This window comes from Chiloscyllium punctatum, chromosome 9 (assembly GCF_047496795.1).
Source record: "Chiloscyllium punctatum isolate Juve2018m chromosome 9, sChiPun1.3, whole genome shotgun sequence".
In the NCBI taxonomy this organism is placed as follows: domain Eukaryota; kingdom Metazoa; phylum Chordata; class Chondrichthyes; order Orectolobiformes; family Hemiscylliidae; genus Chiloscyllium; species Chiloscyllium punctatum.
The window spans coordinates 69,936,825-69,957,648 of NC_092747.1; the positions used below are offsets into that span (position 1 = coordinate 69,936,825).

Consider the following 20,824-nt stretch of genomic DNA (forward strand, 5'->3'; position numbering starts at 1 on the left):
GTAATTTTTAACTGGTTACTATGGAGCAATTTATCAGAGCGAATCCATCTAATCTGCACATCTTTGGACTGTGGGAGGAAACCAGAGCTCGTACTGAAAACTCGCACAGGCACGGGGAGAATGTGCAAACTCAACATCTCACCAGTCCAAACTCTTGGATAAGATTTAAATTAGTAGGGAAGTGAGAGAATCAGCAAGTCCTCCTATTGCCCAGTCTTACGTCAAGTCTGCAGATCAGGGTTTTCCAATTAAGGTTTCCCAGAAGGTTCGTTTTCAAAGTCCTCTATTTTTCATGATAGTGAGATCTCCATGTTTTCATGACATTCCGAAAAACCTCGATCTCCCTAAAGGAGCATCCAAGAAGATTGACTGCCTATTTATTTTTATTGAGACAAGTTAATTTTTATAGAATCATTAACATTTTATTCTTAACTGCTGGGATGTTATGCAAACTTCTTTACAGCATAGGCTCTGGTTTACGAATAAGAATTATTGTTAAATTTCAAAGAAACTGTGATAGATTGAAAGGGAAGTAACAACTTAAATTAAGATTGCAGAATCCATTACTGTTCAATCAAAGTGGACATACATCATTGCACTGTTCATGACATCTTTTCAATAAGAGTAAAAAATTTGTTAACTACATTATATAAGATTGGATGATATAAATTATTGTGGTGCTTGCATCTGAAGGTGAGAATTATGTTTCACACTTTAAGACTCGCATCAATGAAAAACATGATTCTACAATATAGTTTTAATATTCCAAAAAGTCATTGTATCATACATAAACACCTCACATGTTTTAACAGGAGAAAACAATTTACTGACAAACAGCAAAATGTGCCACTAGAAATGATTGAAATCATTTACCTATTTTTTTGCATTTACAAAGCTAAATGAGTTTGCCGGAAAAAAATGGCAGCACATTGTACCAAAATGTATCAATTTCACAGCAATAAGATTATTTTACATTCTACATAACAAAATTAATACCATACTGGCATTTAGGACAGACTAAATAATTTTCTAGCTTCTTTGTCTATAGGTATTCATTCATGTGAATCAATTGCTGAAAATTATGAGGATATTCATTACCACAAAGAATAAAATGTATCTTAAATCATTCCAACAGTGATAAAATATATTAGTCAGGCAGTGTTTCGTAGCATTCCAAAATATCAAAGTCATGTCAGTTTGTTCTTAATATAATGATACATCCAGCATGTTCAAATTCCATCAGGCTAGAAATAAGCAAATTGAAATTTAAACCAAATAAGACAGAGATAACACAATAGGAATATATAGGTAAAATGTTCACCAAAAAGAAACCTAAAGATTTAGTTTTACATACCACCTCATTTTCATATTTCAACTGCTCAAGAAACTAGAAAGTAATGCAGTCTGCCCATTTGACTAGAGTTTGAAATTCCACAACTGACTGAAAACAACGTATCAAAGGTAGGTAACAAAAAGTAGAAGCACTTGAAGCTCACAATAAATTCTTAAAATTGGCACTGTTATGCTTGTCTTTTTAAAAACAACAATCAAAAAAATTACCAGCGTTAGAGACATGGCGATTGCCATTTGCAAATACCAATTGCTGCCTTCAGTTAAAGTGGTTACATAACACATTCCACATCTAGTTGATGAATAGCAGCAAAAGATTACATGTGCCCATGAAAATAATGCCTGCACAACATTACTGAGGCTGTTGCTAAGGTAAAATGCACAGTGACAATGTTCATTAAAGGAAGAAGCAAAGTTAACTTTGCCTGTGATATCTTTAATTATTGAACCATCTCTGGAATTCACCTTAGGAACTACATGTGTCCATGATCTCTATTCACTGTTAACAATACAAGAATATATGTTAATCCTTGCATTTTATACATTATAGTATGTAAACTAGACAACATATTAATATAGATGTATTTCACAATAATGAACTCAAAGATGTTTGGATTTTAGATTTTTAGATTCAAAGTTATCACAAAACATACAGGATTTAATTGTGTAAGAACCTGTACTGATACTAGTTTTGCGTTCATTATTGCTTTAATCTAATACACCTTGTCACAGTTTTGCACTTTTAAAACAACAATAGTCAATTTAAACACAAATTAAATGGGGCTGCATTCTTTGTAGATATGCCCCCCAGTTTGTCATCAACAGTATATGTTTTCAGTTATACAAGATAATTTCTTCACCTTTGAACTTCTGGATACGTAAACTTTCTGTTCTACCGTATAGTCAAACTTTACACAGAAATGAATTGGGAGGTGTGCAATAGTGCAGTTTGTGTCAACTATTGTTCAAGAATTCAGTCTTTGTTAAATTTGGGGATTAATAATGCAGTCCTATGTTTGTATGTAGGATAATTATTTGCAACTACTAAATATAAATTAACTATGTAAGGGAAAACATTTTTTCAGTAGTATGAACCATTTATTTTACACAATATATGGAGAGAATATGGCACTATTTTTGATTTATGGTGAAGAAATATCTTAGTACATTTAAAGATACAACAAATCCTAATTCTTCAGCCAATATCTGAGTTGGTTTTCACAAGTTTATGGTGTTCAATAACTTATAATGAAGAATTTCAGAATATTACATGGTATATGCTGTACTGGCCTCATTTAGGAATGCACACCTTCAAAATTCATTATTGCATTTCACTTACTATAATATAAGAACTCCTACATCACATAGAGTCTACAGATATAATTGGGTTATTTCTGTAGATGTGTGTGAGAAGGGCCATCATTATGATATCATCTTGTCCAGCAACAGACCAAGCAACTGGCAAGAAACATCATTATGTGAGAAGCACAGAAACAAAAGAAGAGAAAAAAAAGTGGAAAAGGTTGCTGTGTTTGTTCCACCCCCTAGCAAGATGTCTCGCTTAGAAATACAATAATGTTTACATTGAGCATCAAACTAATGCAATGAACTCAAAATAAAGAGAGGCATCTGAAAGGGGATTTGAGAACTGGATAAAAGATGAGTGACCAAAATTAGGTTCAAGAAAGTGTAAACTTATAATAGATGAAATATGAAATAATAGTAATTGCATGCATTATTGTAACAGAAACCAATCAAGTTATTAAAATGGGAGAGATATAAAACTATTGCTTGATATTAAACATCATGTCCTAAGTAGAAAGTGTATGACCTTGTCAGAGATATTTTTAAATAAAGATAATGTCAACAGATTGTATGAATATGTTTATATAGAAAATAAGCATTTATCTAAGTAAACAAAGACCAAAGATTGCAAATGCTGGAAATCTGGCACAAAAATAGAGGACACTGGAAATGCTCAGTAAGTCAACAGAATCCATGGAGAGCACAGATGAGTTCTTATTTTGGGTTCAGACATTGCTTCAAAAGTTGTTGGTGTTTGAAGAAGGGCTGAAATCCAAAGCATAAATGTGCTCTCTCTGCTGTTTCCTGACCTGCTGATCTCAATAATTTCTGTCTATGATTCTTATTTGTTAAAGGTTTCCAAGGATGCTCATAAAACCCCGAGACACCATTGTTTATTGTCTATTTGAATGAATGCATGTAACTGGTAAAAACGATGATACTTTCTTTGCTGAGTCAACAATTAAAGTAACAGATCACTTCAATGTCTATAAGAATATGATTTGTCTTCACTGGGCTAACCCTTCATTAAAAGAAAATAGACTGAGCATAAACTTATGAAGGCAAAGGGTTTAAGATGTTTGAAGAAAGTTACTCAAGTTCTTTAAAACGGTGATAGTCAAGATGTCATCATCCTGGATCTGGGCAAATTACAGTAAACTTTAACTGCAAATCTGCAACAAAATTATAATCATACCTATCTTTGTAATATCTCTTGTTTCAACCAAGTTACTGTCCCCAATAAAATTAAACACTGAGCAAACTGCCAAAGGTTTTTTTTTGCATTGTTTGGAATTTGCTGATAATTATGATATATCCATAAACCATGTTCATTTCACTATGTACCAACACGTGTGCATATTTCATGCACATTCATAGAAACCTTTGAATGTATACCTCAATATATACAATTTTTCAATTGATATGAATATTCATGTTTATCATGAATCTCAAGGCTTTTTTGCATTATTTAAAACATTTACATGTGACATGGGAGTTATTTAAAGCTGCAGTATCCCTTTTGTTGGCACTGTCAATTAAGTGATTGCTGAAATACTTTAAAAATTATCTGTAGTACTTTCCTTTTCACTAGAGAATGACTGTTTGCAGTTTTTGTCAAAAACCTAAGTAAAAGCTGGCAAGATGTAGTGTTTGATAACTTTTCACCCTAGTGCTAAAAATTGAGAACAAAAGTGTTAGGCTAGCAATCAATCAATCATATCCATGAAGAATATATACCTAAAAGTAATTGATTGATAAGTTTACTCAGATATTCTTCATACAGCACTAAATACTTGAAACCTACATTCCAAATGATTTGCCCTAACTTGAGTATTTTTTTCTTCTGATTCATGACCATAATAAGAATAAAGCTAAAATTAAAATTACCATATAAAATGAACAAAATATTAGTTACTAATGCAATCACAGTTACATGAACACTAGAGATCTTACTCCAATATGACCATGTACTAGTATTAAAATGTAAATGAACTACTCAGTTTAAATGATGCCTTTACCTGAATAATGCTATATACATTATTGACAATGGGATTGAGTTATTTAGATATTTTCTCATACAAGTACTAACCCCACTTCATTAACTTTAATCTCCAAAATAAGCAGATAAATTAAAAGTGTGGTAAAAATAGTCATTTTTAAAATGGAGTCCAAAAACAAATATGTCATTCTAACTGCAGTAATGACAAATTCTGTCATGCATTGCCTCATACCGAAGAGCTCATATGCTCAGAGTACCCATGTGATATTATTTTCTTAGGGTTTTAAGTAAAAGATAGATTGTTGCTGTCAAGTTCAATTAAATTTACTAAAGAAAATGATATTATGCAATGAACTCATCCACACAATTTGACACTAGCTACAAGAACCCATAACATTATGAAGAATTATTAAATTATTCCTAAAATAATAAATAACATAAATTTGGTGAAATATTCCAGTCACAAGAAAAGGAGTAAAACATATATCACTGAACAATGGAAAAGACTTTTAATTTTTACTGTAAGTCTTAACTTATATATATGTTATTTTGACTGGTGAAAGCAGTCTAAGAGCCAAGTGTAAGGGATACTGCAACTTAATCATTCTGCTCCTAATGCAAGATGATATGTTTCATATAATATATCTTACATATATCTTTTACAGTTGTTTATGTGTTGGTAATAGATATTTTCCGTTCACAAAGATCACCTCAACTCTTTCATACAAAATTGTAAGTCCTTTTGGTCCTGAATCCTATGATCCTCATCCACAAACTTACATTCATTTTTGGTCTCAACCTTTTGAGAGGTTTTGCAGTTCCACACCATGGAGATAGGAAATAACAATCTTTGCAACAGATTGCTGAAGTCTTGCAGTCAACTTTACCTGCAATCATGTCTTTTCTTTAAACAGTTGTCATTGTCAGCAATACAGTTGGCAATTCGTACTATCTAGCCATGTCATTCTCTTCCCAGTTCTCAATCTAAGTACAAATAAAATTCCATGTGCAAAGAACCCACAAGGTTTAAGGCCACTAGCAGTCAGTTTTCTACCAACAAGTCATTCTCAAACTGCTTGTGAAATTCATTTTGATTCCAACATTGAGAGTAATCCCATCTTCAACCATGCAGAATCAATGCCAATATTCATTGACATGAATAAAACAAATTATGTTTGGGATAAAATTGACTAAAGTTTGCAGATTTCTTATTAGCTTCAGCTCACTTTTAGATCAATATACATTATACATTCACAGAGATGAAGAGCTTTGAGTATAGTCACGCAGAACCAGAGTGTCATATCTAGGAGATGATGGAATGCAAAGTGCTGATTCTGATACAGGAGAATTGGGAGAACCACTCCCTGAATCAACAGAGTCTCTGAAAGGTGAGGGAGGAGTAAGAGCTACAAGCTCCTCAAAATCTGTTTTGACCACTGAAGTCTCCGAAGGACCATCTTTGACGCTTGCATTTGAAACACCACTTGCAGGCTGTGATCGTCCATTCACCTCTATAGCTGGGAGAGGCTGGATATCTGCAAATGTTGTGATCGGTGTGGGCAGCTGTATCTCCTTAGGGAGCAGGTATGATGAACAGATGGGAGATGCACCAATAACCCCTGAAGGAGCTGATGAAAGCATCATAGAATTCAGTTCACTGATGTTGGCTGTAAAGCGATTTACCACACTGCTGATCTGCTCCATTAGAGAGCCTTGGGAAGAACTGCTTCTCTGCATGTGCTCAGACTGGAATGTGGGCATTTCCTTCTCTGCTCGGCTGACAGATCCAGCTCTGTGGCTCACGATACTTATAGGTGAAGGTGTTTGTGGTACATACTGGACTGGATAATGCTCCTCTGCCTCAGAGACATCATACAGTCCTTTAATATTTGCTTCTGGATAGCTGTGTGTGCTGTGCCGACTCTCAGAGCTTTTGGAGAAAGGTTTAATGAGAGCAGATTGTTTCGATGTATTATCTTTCTTCTTTATGTGAACAGAAAGCCTCTTCCACAGGTGATGACCTCGAGAAATACGTTCATTTTGAGCCCAGGTTACAGATTTTCCATTTGAGCTGAAAATGAAAGTCAAAAAGAATCTTAATGATCTAAGGTAAGGCAACAATAATACACTATTTTACAAAGTGAATCACAGATTTGCACCACTACATATGAATTCCGTTTTTAGTTATCAGATGTATTTATTTCTCCTTGCAATCGCAATGCTAAAAGTTTCTGTACAGCCAATTCATCCAGCAAGGATCTCAAAGCTTATAATCTCTCAATTATTCTTGGTGCTACATGATGTTGAGTATAGAAAACACCATAGTACATCTGCATGTGTAGCTTCAGAGATGATGCAGGAGAGGGTGTTTGGTTCCTGGGCATTTGGACTCTTTATTGAGATAGATGGGTTTGAGCTGGACAGATGCATCATAAAAGGGTTTTGATTATTTTGGCAGGGAGTGCTTTTGATGGGAATTTTGGAACCTGAAATAATATCAAAGCTGGGGAAAAAAATTGGAGAATAATTGTAGAATGCTGTGGAAATTAAGGCCACAGGCTGAATGTTATGAGTGGGAAGGTGTATACTACTCTCATCCCTGGAAGAAATGATCAGTCTCACTGGTAAATAAGATTGTACCACAACCAGGACATGCATGGAAGAGCATTTATTGTGGCTAGATAGTTTGAAATGTAAAAAAAGTAGTAATCACACTGCTCGGAGGATTCTATAGACCTACACACAATAACAGATAGAAAGAAAAGCAAATATTTTTTAAAATACTGAGAGATTCAGAAATATAATGACAGCAAAGGATTTAAACTAGGCTAGTTAATTTTTTTCATGCAATGTGTGCATCGCTAGGTAGTCCAGCATTACTAACTATTCCGAATTATCCTTGAGAATATAGTAGTAAGCTGTCTTTTTGAATTATTGCAGTCTATGTAGTGTGCATACATCCAGAATGTTGTTCGGAAGGGAGTTCTAGGATTTTGACGCAGTGATAGTGAAGGAAAGATGATGGTGTTCCAAGTCACATGACATTTTTTCCATATGTCTGCTTACGTTTTCCTTTTGGGTGGTAGAAGTTGTGTATTTGGGAGACACTGTCAAATAAGCCTTGGTGAGTTGCTGCAGTGCATCGTTTAGATGGCATACAATGCTACACTGTGCATTGTCGGAAGGGAGCGAGCGTTAAGTTGGTAGATAGGGTACTGCTCAAGTGGGCTGCTTTGGTTTTTTATCATTCACTCATGGGATATGGATGTTTCTGGCTGGCCAGCATTTATTGCCCATCCCTAACTGTCCTTGAGAAGACAGAGGTGATCTGCCTTCTGGAATGACTGCAATCCACGTGCAGAAATTCCAGGATTTTATACGATGAGCATGTTATGGGTACTTAGGGTTGAGAAGAGAAGTGTGCCAGGTCTTAGGGTGTAAGAGGAGTCAGGTCCAGGAGAAGAAGTTGGTGTTGGGTGTTAGGTGGCAACTGTGGGAGAGTATTATATCTAGTGGTAGATTAAAATCCCTTGCTTTAAGGATTTTAGAAGTTGGATTGAATCAAATTTAAGCAGAAGTTTACAGTGAACTAATATAGCAATAAAATTTTCAAACAACAGTTAAGAATCAAAAATGGTTTACATTCTGAAGATGTGTCATGTCTAACTCAAACATTAACTGTGTTTTTCTCTCTTCATAGATGCTGCCAAACCTGCTGAGCTTCTCCAGTACTTCCCGTTTTTATTTGATATATGTACTTATTTTTTGCTGTTAATGAATCTAAGAAACATTGGGCTGAATTTTAAACTGAGGCCAAGGTCTCTGCATTTGCTGTACAAAGTCTGGAATGAGACCACTCATGTGGCCAGTTTAGCCTGCAGGTATGACACAGTTGTTGCTAAGTGACATTGAGGCAAGACTGCCACCACCTTTGGAGAGAAATTCCCGATATCAGGAGCTATCAACTCCTTTGATAGCTCCTGACATGGCCATTGTATGCACTGAAGCAGTAAATTCACTGAAATGCCACACTGATGCAGTAGGGGGTACTGTTACATTAGAAAGCCGACCACCAAGAATAGAAAAGGTCATTCGTCCAAATCTAAGCAATGACGGCTAAGAACGAAACTGAAATGGGGTTCCTCTTTAAGATAGTCGTTCCTGACATTCACAATACCACATTATGATAGAGATCTACGATCATTTTAAAGATCTATCTGCTCAGTGAATAAATCATTTAACAAACATGTAGAGTAAAAGAGAATGTAAAATAATATAGGAAATGGTGAGGGATTGAGAGAAACCCCAAATGGCAATCAGACAACAGGCTGTAGTCTCACTTCCACCAATTTAATAGCAGTACGATTTACCAACCTAGAATCTTTATTATTGGAGCTACACAACAGCATCTGAATAAATGGTCCACTTTTGATTTATAGAACATATTTTCAAATATTGTGTATTGCAACAAAATAATCAGATTATCATGATTACAGGTAGTAGTACACCATGATATTTCAGAGAATCAGAACTTATCCTTGAAAGTTCACAATTTCAGGATGATGTAATACCTAAAAATATTCAGCAAACACACACCCATGCATACCATGTAAGAAATTGCTTTCCCCATAATTTTCAACTTGTATAGTTCAAATTATTGAGTGGCTGCATTCTATAATGCAGAATGAAAAGGGAAAATATTTCATGGACCTGAAAATGGGCAGAAAAATTGTGACATGATTAACCCACAACCAATCCTTCCAATTTAGGCAGCATAACAACTTTTGTTCATTCACAGGATGAAGGCATCTCTGGCTCAGCCAGCACATATTGCCTAGAGGCAATTAAGAGTCAACTACATTCCAATGGGTCTTGAGTCACTTGTAGGCCAGACCAGGTCAAGATAGCAGTTTCCTTCCCTGAAGGGCATTGATGAAGCGGATGGGTTTTTCCTGACAATCGTCAATAGATTCATTATCATCATTAGACTGTTAGTTCCATTTTTTTTGTATTGAATTCAAATTTCACCATCTGCCATGGCGTGTTTCAAACCCGGGTCCCCAGAACATTACCTGGATCTCTGGATTAACAGTCCAGCAATTAAAGCACTTGGCCATTGCCTCCCCATGCTGCCTGCAAAGCTAAATGATGGTAGCATGCAGTTCAATGCTAAATGAGCCATTGAGTGACTGCATGCCCCTGCAAGAATCCCAGGTTCATGCATGATGAGCGTCAGCCACTTAAACCTAACCTACATTACTTAGGTTGAGATGGTATCTCTAAATGGTAAGGTCATTTCTGTTTGGATTAGGTGATGGAAATGGATATAGAAGACAGTCTGACCTGTCAGAATGTTGACACAACAGACCAGATACTGTGCACTAGTGTCGCACTAGAAGTGTTGGTGCAGGAAGTAGCCAGGACCAGCGTTATCTTCGAACCATAGCAACCAGGATGCCATCCAGAAAAGTAGACAATGGGAGCATCATGCCTTCACAAATAATGTACAAAGTTAAAAATCACACAACACCAGGTTATAGTCCAACAGGTTTAATTGGAAGCACTAGCTTTCGGAGCGCTGCTCCTTCATGAGGTGGTTGTGGAAGCTAGTGCTTCCAATTAAACCTGTTGGACTATAACCTGGTGTTGTGTGATTTTTAACTTTGTACACCCCAGTCCAACACCAGCATCTCCAAATCACAAATAACGTAAGCATTGTAGGCCTGTGGTGCCAGATGCAATGCCACTGCAGTTTAAATTGCCTCACATATTGATCAGGGTCATTAAATGTATCATCAAGTGCCATAGGTTTTGTAACTGAATTATCAGTGACTTTTGCAAACTCAAAGCTTCTGGACTGAACATTGAGTTTATCAATTTTCAATCATAATTTCTGCCCATTTTGTTTCCTTTTTTTATTATTTTTTCTTTATTTCACTTTCTTTGCCTTTGGCTGGAAACCATTCATGTTACCACTCGCATCTCTTCCCAACATAGCTTTTCTTTCTTCGTTCGACTAATTTCCACTCTTTCTGACTTTGCACCTTGAATTTTATATTTAATATCTGTTATCCTCTAACCTGTCAGGGAATTGGCTTTCGGTTCTTCTTACTGACATCCCACCTTTCATTTGCTCTAAACCAATTAGAATTACAAATTTTCCTGGTTCTAATGGAAGATTACAGACCTGAAATGTTAAGTCTGTTTCTCTCGACAGATACTGCCAGACTTGATGAGCATTTCTAGCTTGTAGCTGAAGAGTATTTCCTCTTTTTAGCATCAATTTGCTATACATCCCCTTCACTCATCTATCAATCATGACTTGTATCTCATATTCAAAGCTTCACCTTACCCTCACATACTTAGCCCAGCTGTAAGACTCACCCATACCTACAGTCTGTGTGTACTACCATATTCAAAGATGAAAACAGAATTATCCATACAGCACAACACCTATTGACACACTTTCCACTCTCTTGTGGAGCAAAATAGCCATATAACCTCTGGAGGCAACCCACAGGTAATAGGCTCGGCCACTTGCGCTTCTACTGACCTTTCTGTGGAAAAAGAAAGAGATGGAAGTTGGGAAGAGAGAAAATGTAAAGAAATACTATTACTTCCCTTCACACATATCTACCAGCTCTGTTTCTCTCCCTTAGCAAGACAGCACTCTAGCTCCCAATAACATGACTCCATCAGTGCCCTTGTTGTTGCATGTTAGCCTGCTAGCTTAGATTGCTGCTACCTAAATTGAGAAGTTGGGATTCCTAAGGACAGAGCTGATTAAAGCCAGCCTGTGAAGCCATCTGTAATCTAGGCCAATTAAGGGCAGAAGGATTCCATACACTATGCTTTAGCCGGGGAGAAAGTGAGGACTGCAGATGCTGGAGATCGGAACTGAAAATGTGTTGATGGAAAAGCGCAGCAGGTCAGGCAGCATCCAAGGAGCAGGAGAATCGACATTTCGGGCATAAGCCCTTCTTCAGGAATGAGGAAATTGTGTCCAGCAAGCTAAGATAAAAGAAGAAGGAGGCCATCTGGGTTGTACAGTTTTGGAACTGGTTTTGGAACACCGCTGAGGCTAAATGCCAGCTCACGGACACCTCCTCATACTGCCCCCTTGACCATGACCCCACCTCCCACCACCAAACCATCATCTCCCAGACCATCCATAACCTCATCACCTCAGGGGATCTCCCATCCACCGCCTCCAACCTCATAGTCCCACAACCCCGCACCGCCCGTTTCTACCTCCTGCCCAAAATCCACAAACCTGACTGCCCCGGCCGACCCATTGTCTCAGCCTGCTCCTGCCCCACCGAACTCATCTCTGCATATCTCGACACGGTCCTGTCCCCCTTAGTCCAAGAACTCCCCACCTACGTTAGGGACACCACCCACGCCTTCCACCTCCTCCATGATTTTCACTTCCCAGGTCCCCAATGCCTTATCTTCATCATGGACATCCAGTCCCTGTACACCTCCATCCCCCATCACGAAGGACTCAAAGCCCTTCCTTCTTCCTCTCCCGCCGTACCAACCAGTACCCTTCCACTGACACCCTCCTTCGACTGACTGAACTGGTCCTCACCCTGAACAACTTCTCTTTCCAATCCTCCCACTTCCTCCAAACCAAAGGAGTAGCCATGGGCACCCACATGGGCCCCAGCTATGCCTGCCTCTTCGTAGGATATGTGGAACAATCCATCTTCCACAGGTACACTGGCACCACCCCCCACCTTTTCTTCCGCTACATCGATGACTGTATCGGCGCTGCCTTGTGCTCCCACGAAGAGGTTGAACAGTTCATCCACTTTACCAACACCTTCCACCCCGACCTCAAATTCACCTGGACCATCTCAGACTCCTCCCTCCCCTTCTTAGACCTTTCCATTTCTATCTCTGGCGACCGAATCAACACGGACATTTATTATAAACCGACCGACTCCCACAGCTACCTAGACTACACCTCCTCCCACCCTGCCCCCTGTAAAAACGCCATCCCATATTCCCAATTCCTTCATCTCCGCTGTATCTGCTCCAGGAGGACCAGTTCCAAAACCGTACAACCCAGATGGCCTCCTTCTTCAAGGACCGCAATTTCCCCCAGACGTGGTCGACGATGCCCTCCACCGCATCTCTTCCATTTCCCGCTCCTCCGCCCTTGAGCCCTGCTCCTCCAACCGCCACCAGGACAGAACCCCACTGGTCCTCACCTACCATCCCACCAATCTCCATGTGCAGCGTATCATCTGCTGACATTTCCGCCACCTCCAAACGGACCCCACCACCAGGGATATATTTCCCTTCCCTCCCCTATCAGCGTTCTGAAAAGACCACTCCCTCTGTGACTCCCTCGTCAGGTCCACACCCCCCACCAACCCAACCTCCACTCCCGGCACCTTCCCCTGCAACCACAAGAAATGCAAAACTTGCGCCCAAGCCTCCCCCCTCACCTCCCTCCAAGGCCCCAAGGGATACTTCCATATCTGCCACAAATTCACCTGCACCTCCACACACATCATCTATTGCATCTGCTGCACCCGCTGTGGCCTCCTCTATATTGGGGAGACAGGCCGCCTACTTGCGGAACATTTCAGAGAACACCTCTGGGACACCTGGACCAACCAACCCCACCACTCCGTAGCTCAACACTTCAACTGTCCCTCCCATTCCACCAAGGACATGCAGGTCCTTGGACTCCTCCATAGCAACACGACGGTTGGAGGAAGAGCACCTCATCTTCTGCCTAGGAACCCTCCAACCACAAGGGATGAACTCAGATTTCTCCAGTTTCCTCATTTCCCCTCCCCCCACCTTGTCTCAGTCAAATCCCTTGAACTCAGCACCGCCTTCCCAACCTGCAATCTTCTTCCTGACCTCTCCGCCCCCACCCCACTCCAGCCTATCACCCTCACCTTGACCTCCTTCCACCTATCGCATTGCCAACGCCCCTCCCCCAAGTCCCTCCTCCCTACCTTTTATCTTAGCCTGCTGGACACACTCTCCTCATTCCTGAAGAAGGGCTTATGCCCAAAATGTTGATTCTTTTGCTCCTTGGATGCTGTCTGACCTGCTGCGCTTTTCCAGCAACACATTTTCAACTATGCTTTAGCCACCAGGAAACTTAGGACAGTGAAAGCCATATGGGAAATAAGTTGCAAGGGAATGAAAACATGCCACAGATTGACTTTTATGTGAAAAATGGCTGATTTGACGAATAAACTGATTTGGAATGTTTATTTTGTGTTGACCTTCATTTTAGCATTATCATCAAGAGAATACAGCAGTGGTTAATGAGACAGAGGTAGCAAGGCATATGAGTATTGGTGAAAGGGTAACTGGCATTGCTTTCACTTGCACTGGAATCAACCACAGCTCCAAAAGTTCTTCCTCCTCATTCTCTCCTTCTCCACCAGTCCTGTCATCTCCTCCTCAGCTGCTCATCTCAAACTTGGTAGCAAGGGCTGTGACTTCATGATAGTGAGGAAGAGTAGCACAAAATGGACCAATTTGAATGTTGATATGTATTTTGACAAATATTGCAGGGATCCTCCAGACAGACTAAGCAGCAGAGTTGCTGTATAATGATACCAATGCTCAGTGTGCTCACATCTTTCTCTCTCCACAGATGCTGCCAAACCTGCTGTGTTTCTCCACGACATTCTGTTTTTATTCGACATATCTACTTTATTTTTTGTTGTTAAGGAACCCAAGAAACATTGGGCTGAATGTTACATGGGGTACCAGGGTCTCTGCATTTGATGTATAAAAGTCAGAGTAAGACCACCTGTGTGGCTATGGGTGATAAGGGTTTCCATCATGGATATACTGCCTACATGTACATGAGTTACACACTAGACTTAGCAAATAATCCTCATCAACATTGGCCAACTTTTTGTTTTGTCATGCTCACAGAACCACAGATTAATTATGGTGCAGAGAGAAGCCATTCTGTCTATTATATCTACATCAGTGCTCTGAGCAATTTAAATCAGTGCCAATCTCCTGTCTTTTCCCTGTCATCTTGCTCATTTCTTTCAATCATACAATGCCGTCTGAATGGCTCAACTCAACCTGCACCAGCCACATTACCAAGCTGTGCAATCCAGATCCTGACTACACACTAAGTGTTTTTTTTTCTCAGCTCATGTTCACTTCTTTTACAAAATGATTTAAATTATGCTATCTGATTCTCAATCCATTTATGAATATGAACAATTTCTCCTAATCTTCTCTTTCCAGACTCCACATATTTGAAATTTTCCATCAAATCTCCTGTTAGCCTGTTTTCTCCAATGTAAGTTGTTCCAAATTCTCCATTTCTGCCTCATTACTAAGATTTCTCATTCCTGCAACCATTCCTGTAGACCTTGTTGATACTCTCTCCAGTACATTCGCAACCTTCCTGTTGTGTGAGCCAACGATACTTCAGCTGAGGTCTAACTAATGTCCTACACAAGTTCATCATAACTTCCCAACACTTGTATTCCATGCTCTTATAAACAAAGTCAAGAATATTGCATGCTTTGCTAAAATCTCTGTCTATCTGTCCTTCCTAATTTAGAGACTTGTGTACATATACACCTAAGTCTCTGCTTCTGCATACCCTTCAGAACAGTACCCTTTATTTTATACTGTAAATCTATGTGCTTCATATTAAAGTGTATAACCACACACTTCAATGCATTGAGTATAATGTGCCACCTATCTGCTCACTCTACCAACATGTCAATGTCCTTTTCCAGTTCTGCAGTCTTTCTCACAGTTTACAATTCTCCCAAAATTTATGTTATTTGCAAACATTGAACCTGTTCCCGGAACACCAAAATCTAAATCCTTTATATACAGCAGTATAGGGTCCTAATCTTGTTGATCTCTGTTGACAAGATGATTGGGAAAGCAGCCTCAACTCTAGCTCCCCTCACGATTCAAGTATGGACAAATTCCAAGCTGACAATGAAGACAAAAATGTCAATGTACAAGATCTGCGTCATCAGCACACTGCTGTACGGTGGTGGAAGGTGGACTACATATGCTGGACAGAATAGAAGACTGAACACCTTCTACAGTATCCGGCGTATCTTGGACATATCCTGGCAAGACAAAGCGTCCAACACAGCGGTCCTCTCTTGCGCTGGCCTTCCCAGCATGTACACTCTGCTAAGGCAGCGGAGACTGCGCTGGCTGGGCCACATCCGCATGGAGGACGGCTGCATCCCAAAGGATATCCTCTAAGGAAAGCTTGCATCCAGGAAGAGACCCAGTGGGCATCTCCAGCTGCGTTACAAGGACATCTGCATGAGGGACACGAAGGCGCTTGATATCATTACAGAGTCCTAGGAAAGGCTTGCAACTGACTGCACGAGATGGAGAAACACCCTGAACCAACACCTCAAAACGGGGGAAAAGAAGCTGATGAGTGCTGCAGTAGACAAATGGGCAAAAAAGGAGTGCAGCAGTCTTAGTAGATCATGACCACATACATATGTGAGCTCTGCGACTGGGACTATCATGCCAGCATTGGTCGCTGCAGTCACAAGTGGCGTTGCTTCAGGGAAGCAGAAAGCCAGAACAATGAGGATGCAACCCATGGTCAGCCATGACCGAAAGGGGCCTCACATCAGGGTCCCAATAGCAACCATTGGAGAACTCCACTAGAAATATTCTTCCAGCCCAAATAATATCCATTAGCCATTCCTCTGTTTCCTATCCCTGAGCCAATTTTGTATTCACTTTGTTGCAGTCATTTTCATTTCATGGCACTTCACAGATTTGTTGGATGACACTGTATCAAACACTTTTTGGAACTTCATCTCAACCACAGACGTAGCTCTTACAAGATGTAACATAAATAAGCCATTCAGCCCATTGAGTCTACTTCAATGAGATCATAATTGAACTGATAATCCTCAACTCTACTTTCCTACCTTTATATCAAAACCTTTGATTCCTTTACTGATTACATATCAGCCATGAATATACTTATTAGCCCACTCTCTACAGCCCTCATCAGTAAATAATTCGACAGATTCATTGCCATCTGACAGATGAAACTGCTCATCTCAGTTTTAGATGGACAATTCCTTATTCTGAAATTATGCCCTCATGTCCTGGACTCCCTCACAAAGAGAAACAACCTTTTCATATCTAACCTTTGAAGCTCCCTAAGAATCCAGAGACAAGGTGAGGTAAACTGTAGCAGGCATTGAGCCATGAGGGTGTTATGGCCAGCACAGAATCCCACCAGCCACAATTCCACCCCCGCCACACACCCCCACCCCAATCATAGCCTCAAGCAGCTTGTGGGCTGGATGAGTTAACTTAGCTCACACAGAGAAAGGTTTAGGTTCATGACATGGCAGTCCTTCTGAATATGAGGCACACTCAGTCCCATTGTTCAACAAACAAGTCTACAACATCACCTAATTTGAATCAAGGAATTAAGCTCTCATTTTTTCTCTGTTTGCTTTTATGTCAAATAATGCTTGACCACCAAAAGGATTTTGTCTCTTTAAGATACGCTTTTCCATAAATGTATTTATCAATTTAATGCTGGATGAATAGAAGATCACTATGCTGAAATGTTTGAATTTTCCATATGCTAAGGTCATGTCTTACAAAAGGTATTCACCTCTCTGCATACAGAACCTCAGTGAATGCAGAACTATGAACCTTAAGATGTTGTAAATATCACTTGTTCCAGCTTAATAGGAGCCCAACTCATGGCCTCCAAGATCTTCATAATCACTCCCAAGGCGATCCGGAGGCTGAAATGTGACATGATAAATTTCAGGTAAGCATGTCCTTGATAAAGCAGAGACATCTGAGTGTAAGGTAGAGGTTATGCTCCCTGAAAGTGCTGGGAATATGAGGCATCCTGCTGAGAGTATTTGTCCCCCCTAAGCTTGCTCTCATTTGAGCAATTTGTCTTTTACCTATGAGGCTGGGGTATAAAAATGACTGCAGTTATGGCTGTGATCTAGGTCTTGTCTAGTACCTTGGAGTCAGGAACAAGGACTTCAATGTCTGTCTCTCCATTCACTGTACACTTCAGCAGCTTTAAATAAGAGTACAAGCCACAAATTACTTTTACAAACTCAGCAATAGCAAATTGGAATGGATGAGAAATTTTCTTGAAAGTAGTTGGTAATCCCATTCAATCACCCTCACGAGGAGTTCGTCCTGCTGTTGAAATCATGTTCAGTGTTGTAAGGAGAATAGAGGCCATTAGCTGGAGTGGTGAGCTCCAAAATAGCACCACTGACATCATTACATGCTGGTTAATATCACAATTTTCCTAGTCTTCAAACTTCTGATGGGTGCTCTCTGTGCTCATACTAATGTTCTCACAAAAGGACATCTATTGCAACAGCGCCAGAAGTATGTGTATCTGTCAATGATACAATTGTAGAAGGGGCATAGCACCTCAAAAGGGCATGGTATCAAAAAAGTCTGCTAAGTGTCTGACTTTCAACATCAACGTATGAACTTGATTACCTAATGACATTTAAAACCTTTTCCTTTCTTTTTCTGCTATGGTATACATCGGATGACTCTCCAAGTGTGAAATGGAAAAAGTGTTGTTATTCTGGGCAGTTGTATCATCTGTGTGTCTTGCAGTCTGACACATTGAAATATTTATCCATACTGTGCTTTAACACTGATTGTTGTGGGTACAAAGTAATGCACATTGTTATTCTTCTCAGCCAATTCTTACAGCTGGAGAAATTGAAATAATTACAAGTATTCAGTTTGACTGTTGGTGTCACTGCTGTAAAAAGTAACACACAGTTGTGCCTAGACAGCTGTAGAGTTTACCTGGAGAGCCATTAAAGCAATTGGTTCAGCATCAAAACAGTCACATTCAGCTGCTGTCCAAGCTTAGTTTTAGCATTTAACACCATGAGCTGTAGGTTCAGCACTTTTCTTTGCCAGACACAATTTTGATCAGTTTGTATATATTAAATTATTGAGGTGCAGCAATAGGTCAGGCTTTGTTAGAATTCATGCTAGTGTCTGTATTTTGCCACTTATCCAGGAAATACCAGGCCACCTATCTTGAAACACAAAGGGGATACAAAAGATTGCAAATTGGCAGCTGATTTTATTTCTCTCCCAATTTATATTTTATTAATGCAAAAATTCAAGACTACACTCAGTATGTAATTCGTGAAATTGCTTCTATGGGGAAAGGAGTGAGTTTGAAAGCAAGACTGACCTACAATTGTGCGGCAGATGGATTTTAAAATGAGATGTAAGAATATGCATATTGGGTCAGGAAGCACACCAGGAACAAGGTGGCCTTTATTAAAGGTGGAAAGTAGTCAAATTTGGTACAGACTGAGGGTTTTTTCACCTTTGAAGAGATGAGGCAGAGGGGAGATGTGTAAAATTATTTGACAGGTTTATAGCACAGTAGCAATTGTCCTTTTCTCTGAACCACCAGATTCACACATACTCTAGACTTAGATGACCATAAGTGTGCATTTGAGCATCAAATTCTTCTAAAATAGGGTGTAATAGCAGAAGGGATTCCTGGTTAGCTATTTGTTAGAAAGAAAATTTCATCACTATTCATAGTTCTAGACTGCAACATCCATGTAAAAGTGATAGGGTGGCACACAGTGGTGAGCACTGATAAGGAAATAGCAGGTGTCAAATACATTTTACTGTGGAATCTGTAGGGGTGTTTGATTTTAACTTGAGTGCCTCATCACTATTTTACACAGTTTACTGTGCATAAGTAGGTGTGATATGGATTCACAGGATGTAATTTAACACTATTTAATGGTGGAGGATGCTGGAGATTTGCGAACTGCTTTGTGCAATGTTCAAGTTAAAAGCTGAAATAAAAGAAGGTAATGCTGTTCCCAGATTCAACGTCATTCTCTAGACACATTACTGAATGTTGTCAGAGCAATGAACATGGTATTTTTCCCTAACAATGCAGAAAACAACAAGAAAATTGCAGATGCTGGATATTAGAATCAAGACAGAAATTAATTGAAAAACTCATCGGGTCTGACAGCATCCGTGGAGAGAAAATAGTGCTAAAGTTTCAGGTCCAGTCACCCTTCTTCAGAACTGATTGGAGTGAGGAAAGGTTGGTATATATACTAAAGATGGGATGGGAGGGAGGATTAAATGATTGATGGAGATGGAGCCAAGAGAGATAGATAGAGAGAGAGAGAGAGAGAGAAAGAGAGAAACAGTTGGGCAGAAAAGTGACTGGGTAAAGGTCAGTCTGGGAGAATGAATAGCTACTACTGTGGATCATTACTGGCTGGCAATGGATTGTTTGTGGTCGCAGCCCAAGTGATGACAAAGCCTGGTGTGTGGGGTAAGGACATGGGAGAAGGTCCTCAAGTTCTAAAATTGTTGAACTCAATATTGTGTCCAGAAGGCTGCATGGTTTTCAAGCAGAAAACAAACCTATTGCTACAACAAAGATACCAAAACTTTAAGTAGTCCAAGTGGTTTGCAGTCGAAGTGTGTGATGAGGTATTATTGTAACGCTGGAAGTGTATAAATGACCTAATCCGTCCAGCAATGGTGACCGATATTACATATTCACCTATATTGTGCAGTGTAACAACAACCATCACGACCTTCAGCGCCAGCACTCTGCCCTGCCAAGTGTACTTCATTCACATCACTCTTCACACACAGTTAAGTTTGAGCAGAATCAAATTTTATCTTTCGAAGCACTTCCTCATTTCCCTCATCCTCCATATATCAATCCAGCTCATGCTAATCTTTGTGTAATGATATCACCTCAATAAATTTCCCTCATTCTCAGCAGGTTCTCAATTGAATACCTGTGTTACTCATGATATACCTATCTCGTAGACATCCAGATGCTTTATTGTAACTCATAGGTCTGCATCAACAGGAGAATATGAAATATAAGGACAAGGAGATCAGATGCAGGGAAAGACATTGACAATTACCAAGCTCTTAGTGACAAACATGAGACATTTCTGACTATCAGATATGGGGAGATTTCATTGCAAAGGTTCACGAGATTGGTTCTTGAAATGACAGAATTATCAAATGATGAGTAAAATCAGTTCACTTTTTCTGCAGGGCAGTGTCATTGAAACAAGTGAGTTGCTGAGACTTTTCCGTCTGGCTGTGGAAATTAGAACTCAGGAGTGTGAATTACTA

The 20,824-nt window shown here is 39.6% G+C and overlaps 1 protein-coding gene across 9 annotated transcripts in view; it reads right to left on the reverse strand.

The window, feature by feature from the left end:
• Nucleotides 1-739: 739 nt before the first annotated feature.
• grm5b (glutamate receptor, metabotropic 5b) overlaps nucleotides 740-20,824 on the reverse strand; it is a 573,540-nt gene continuing 553,455 nt past the window's right edge. For 8 of the 9 annotated variants that reach the window (XM_072577762.1, XM_072577758.1, XM_072577763.1 and 5 more), the window contains exon 9: nucleotides 740-6,725. In XM_072577762.1, the coding sequence (XP_072433863.1) occupies nucleotides 5,906-6,725 (820 nt within the window). In that variant the 3' untranslated portion in view covers nucleotides 740-5,905. The remainder of the gene's footprint in view (nucleotides 6,726-20,824) is intronic. The other variant, XM_072577767.1, reaches the window with a different exon arrangement.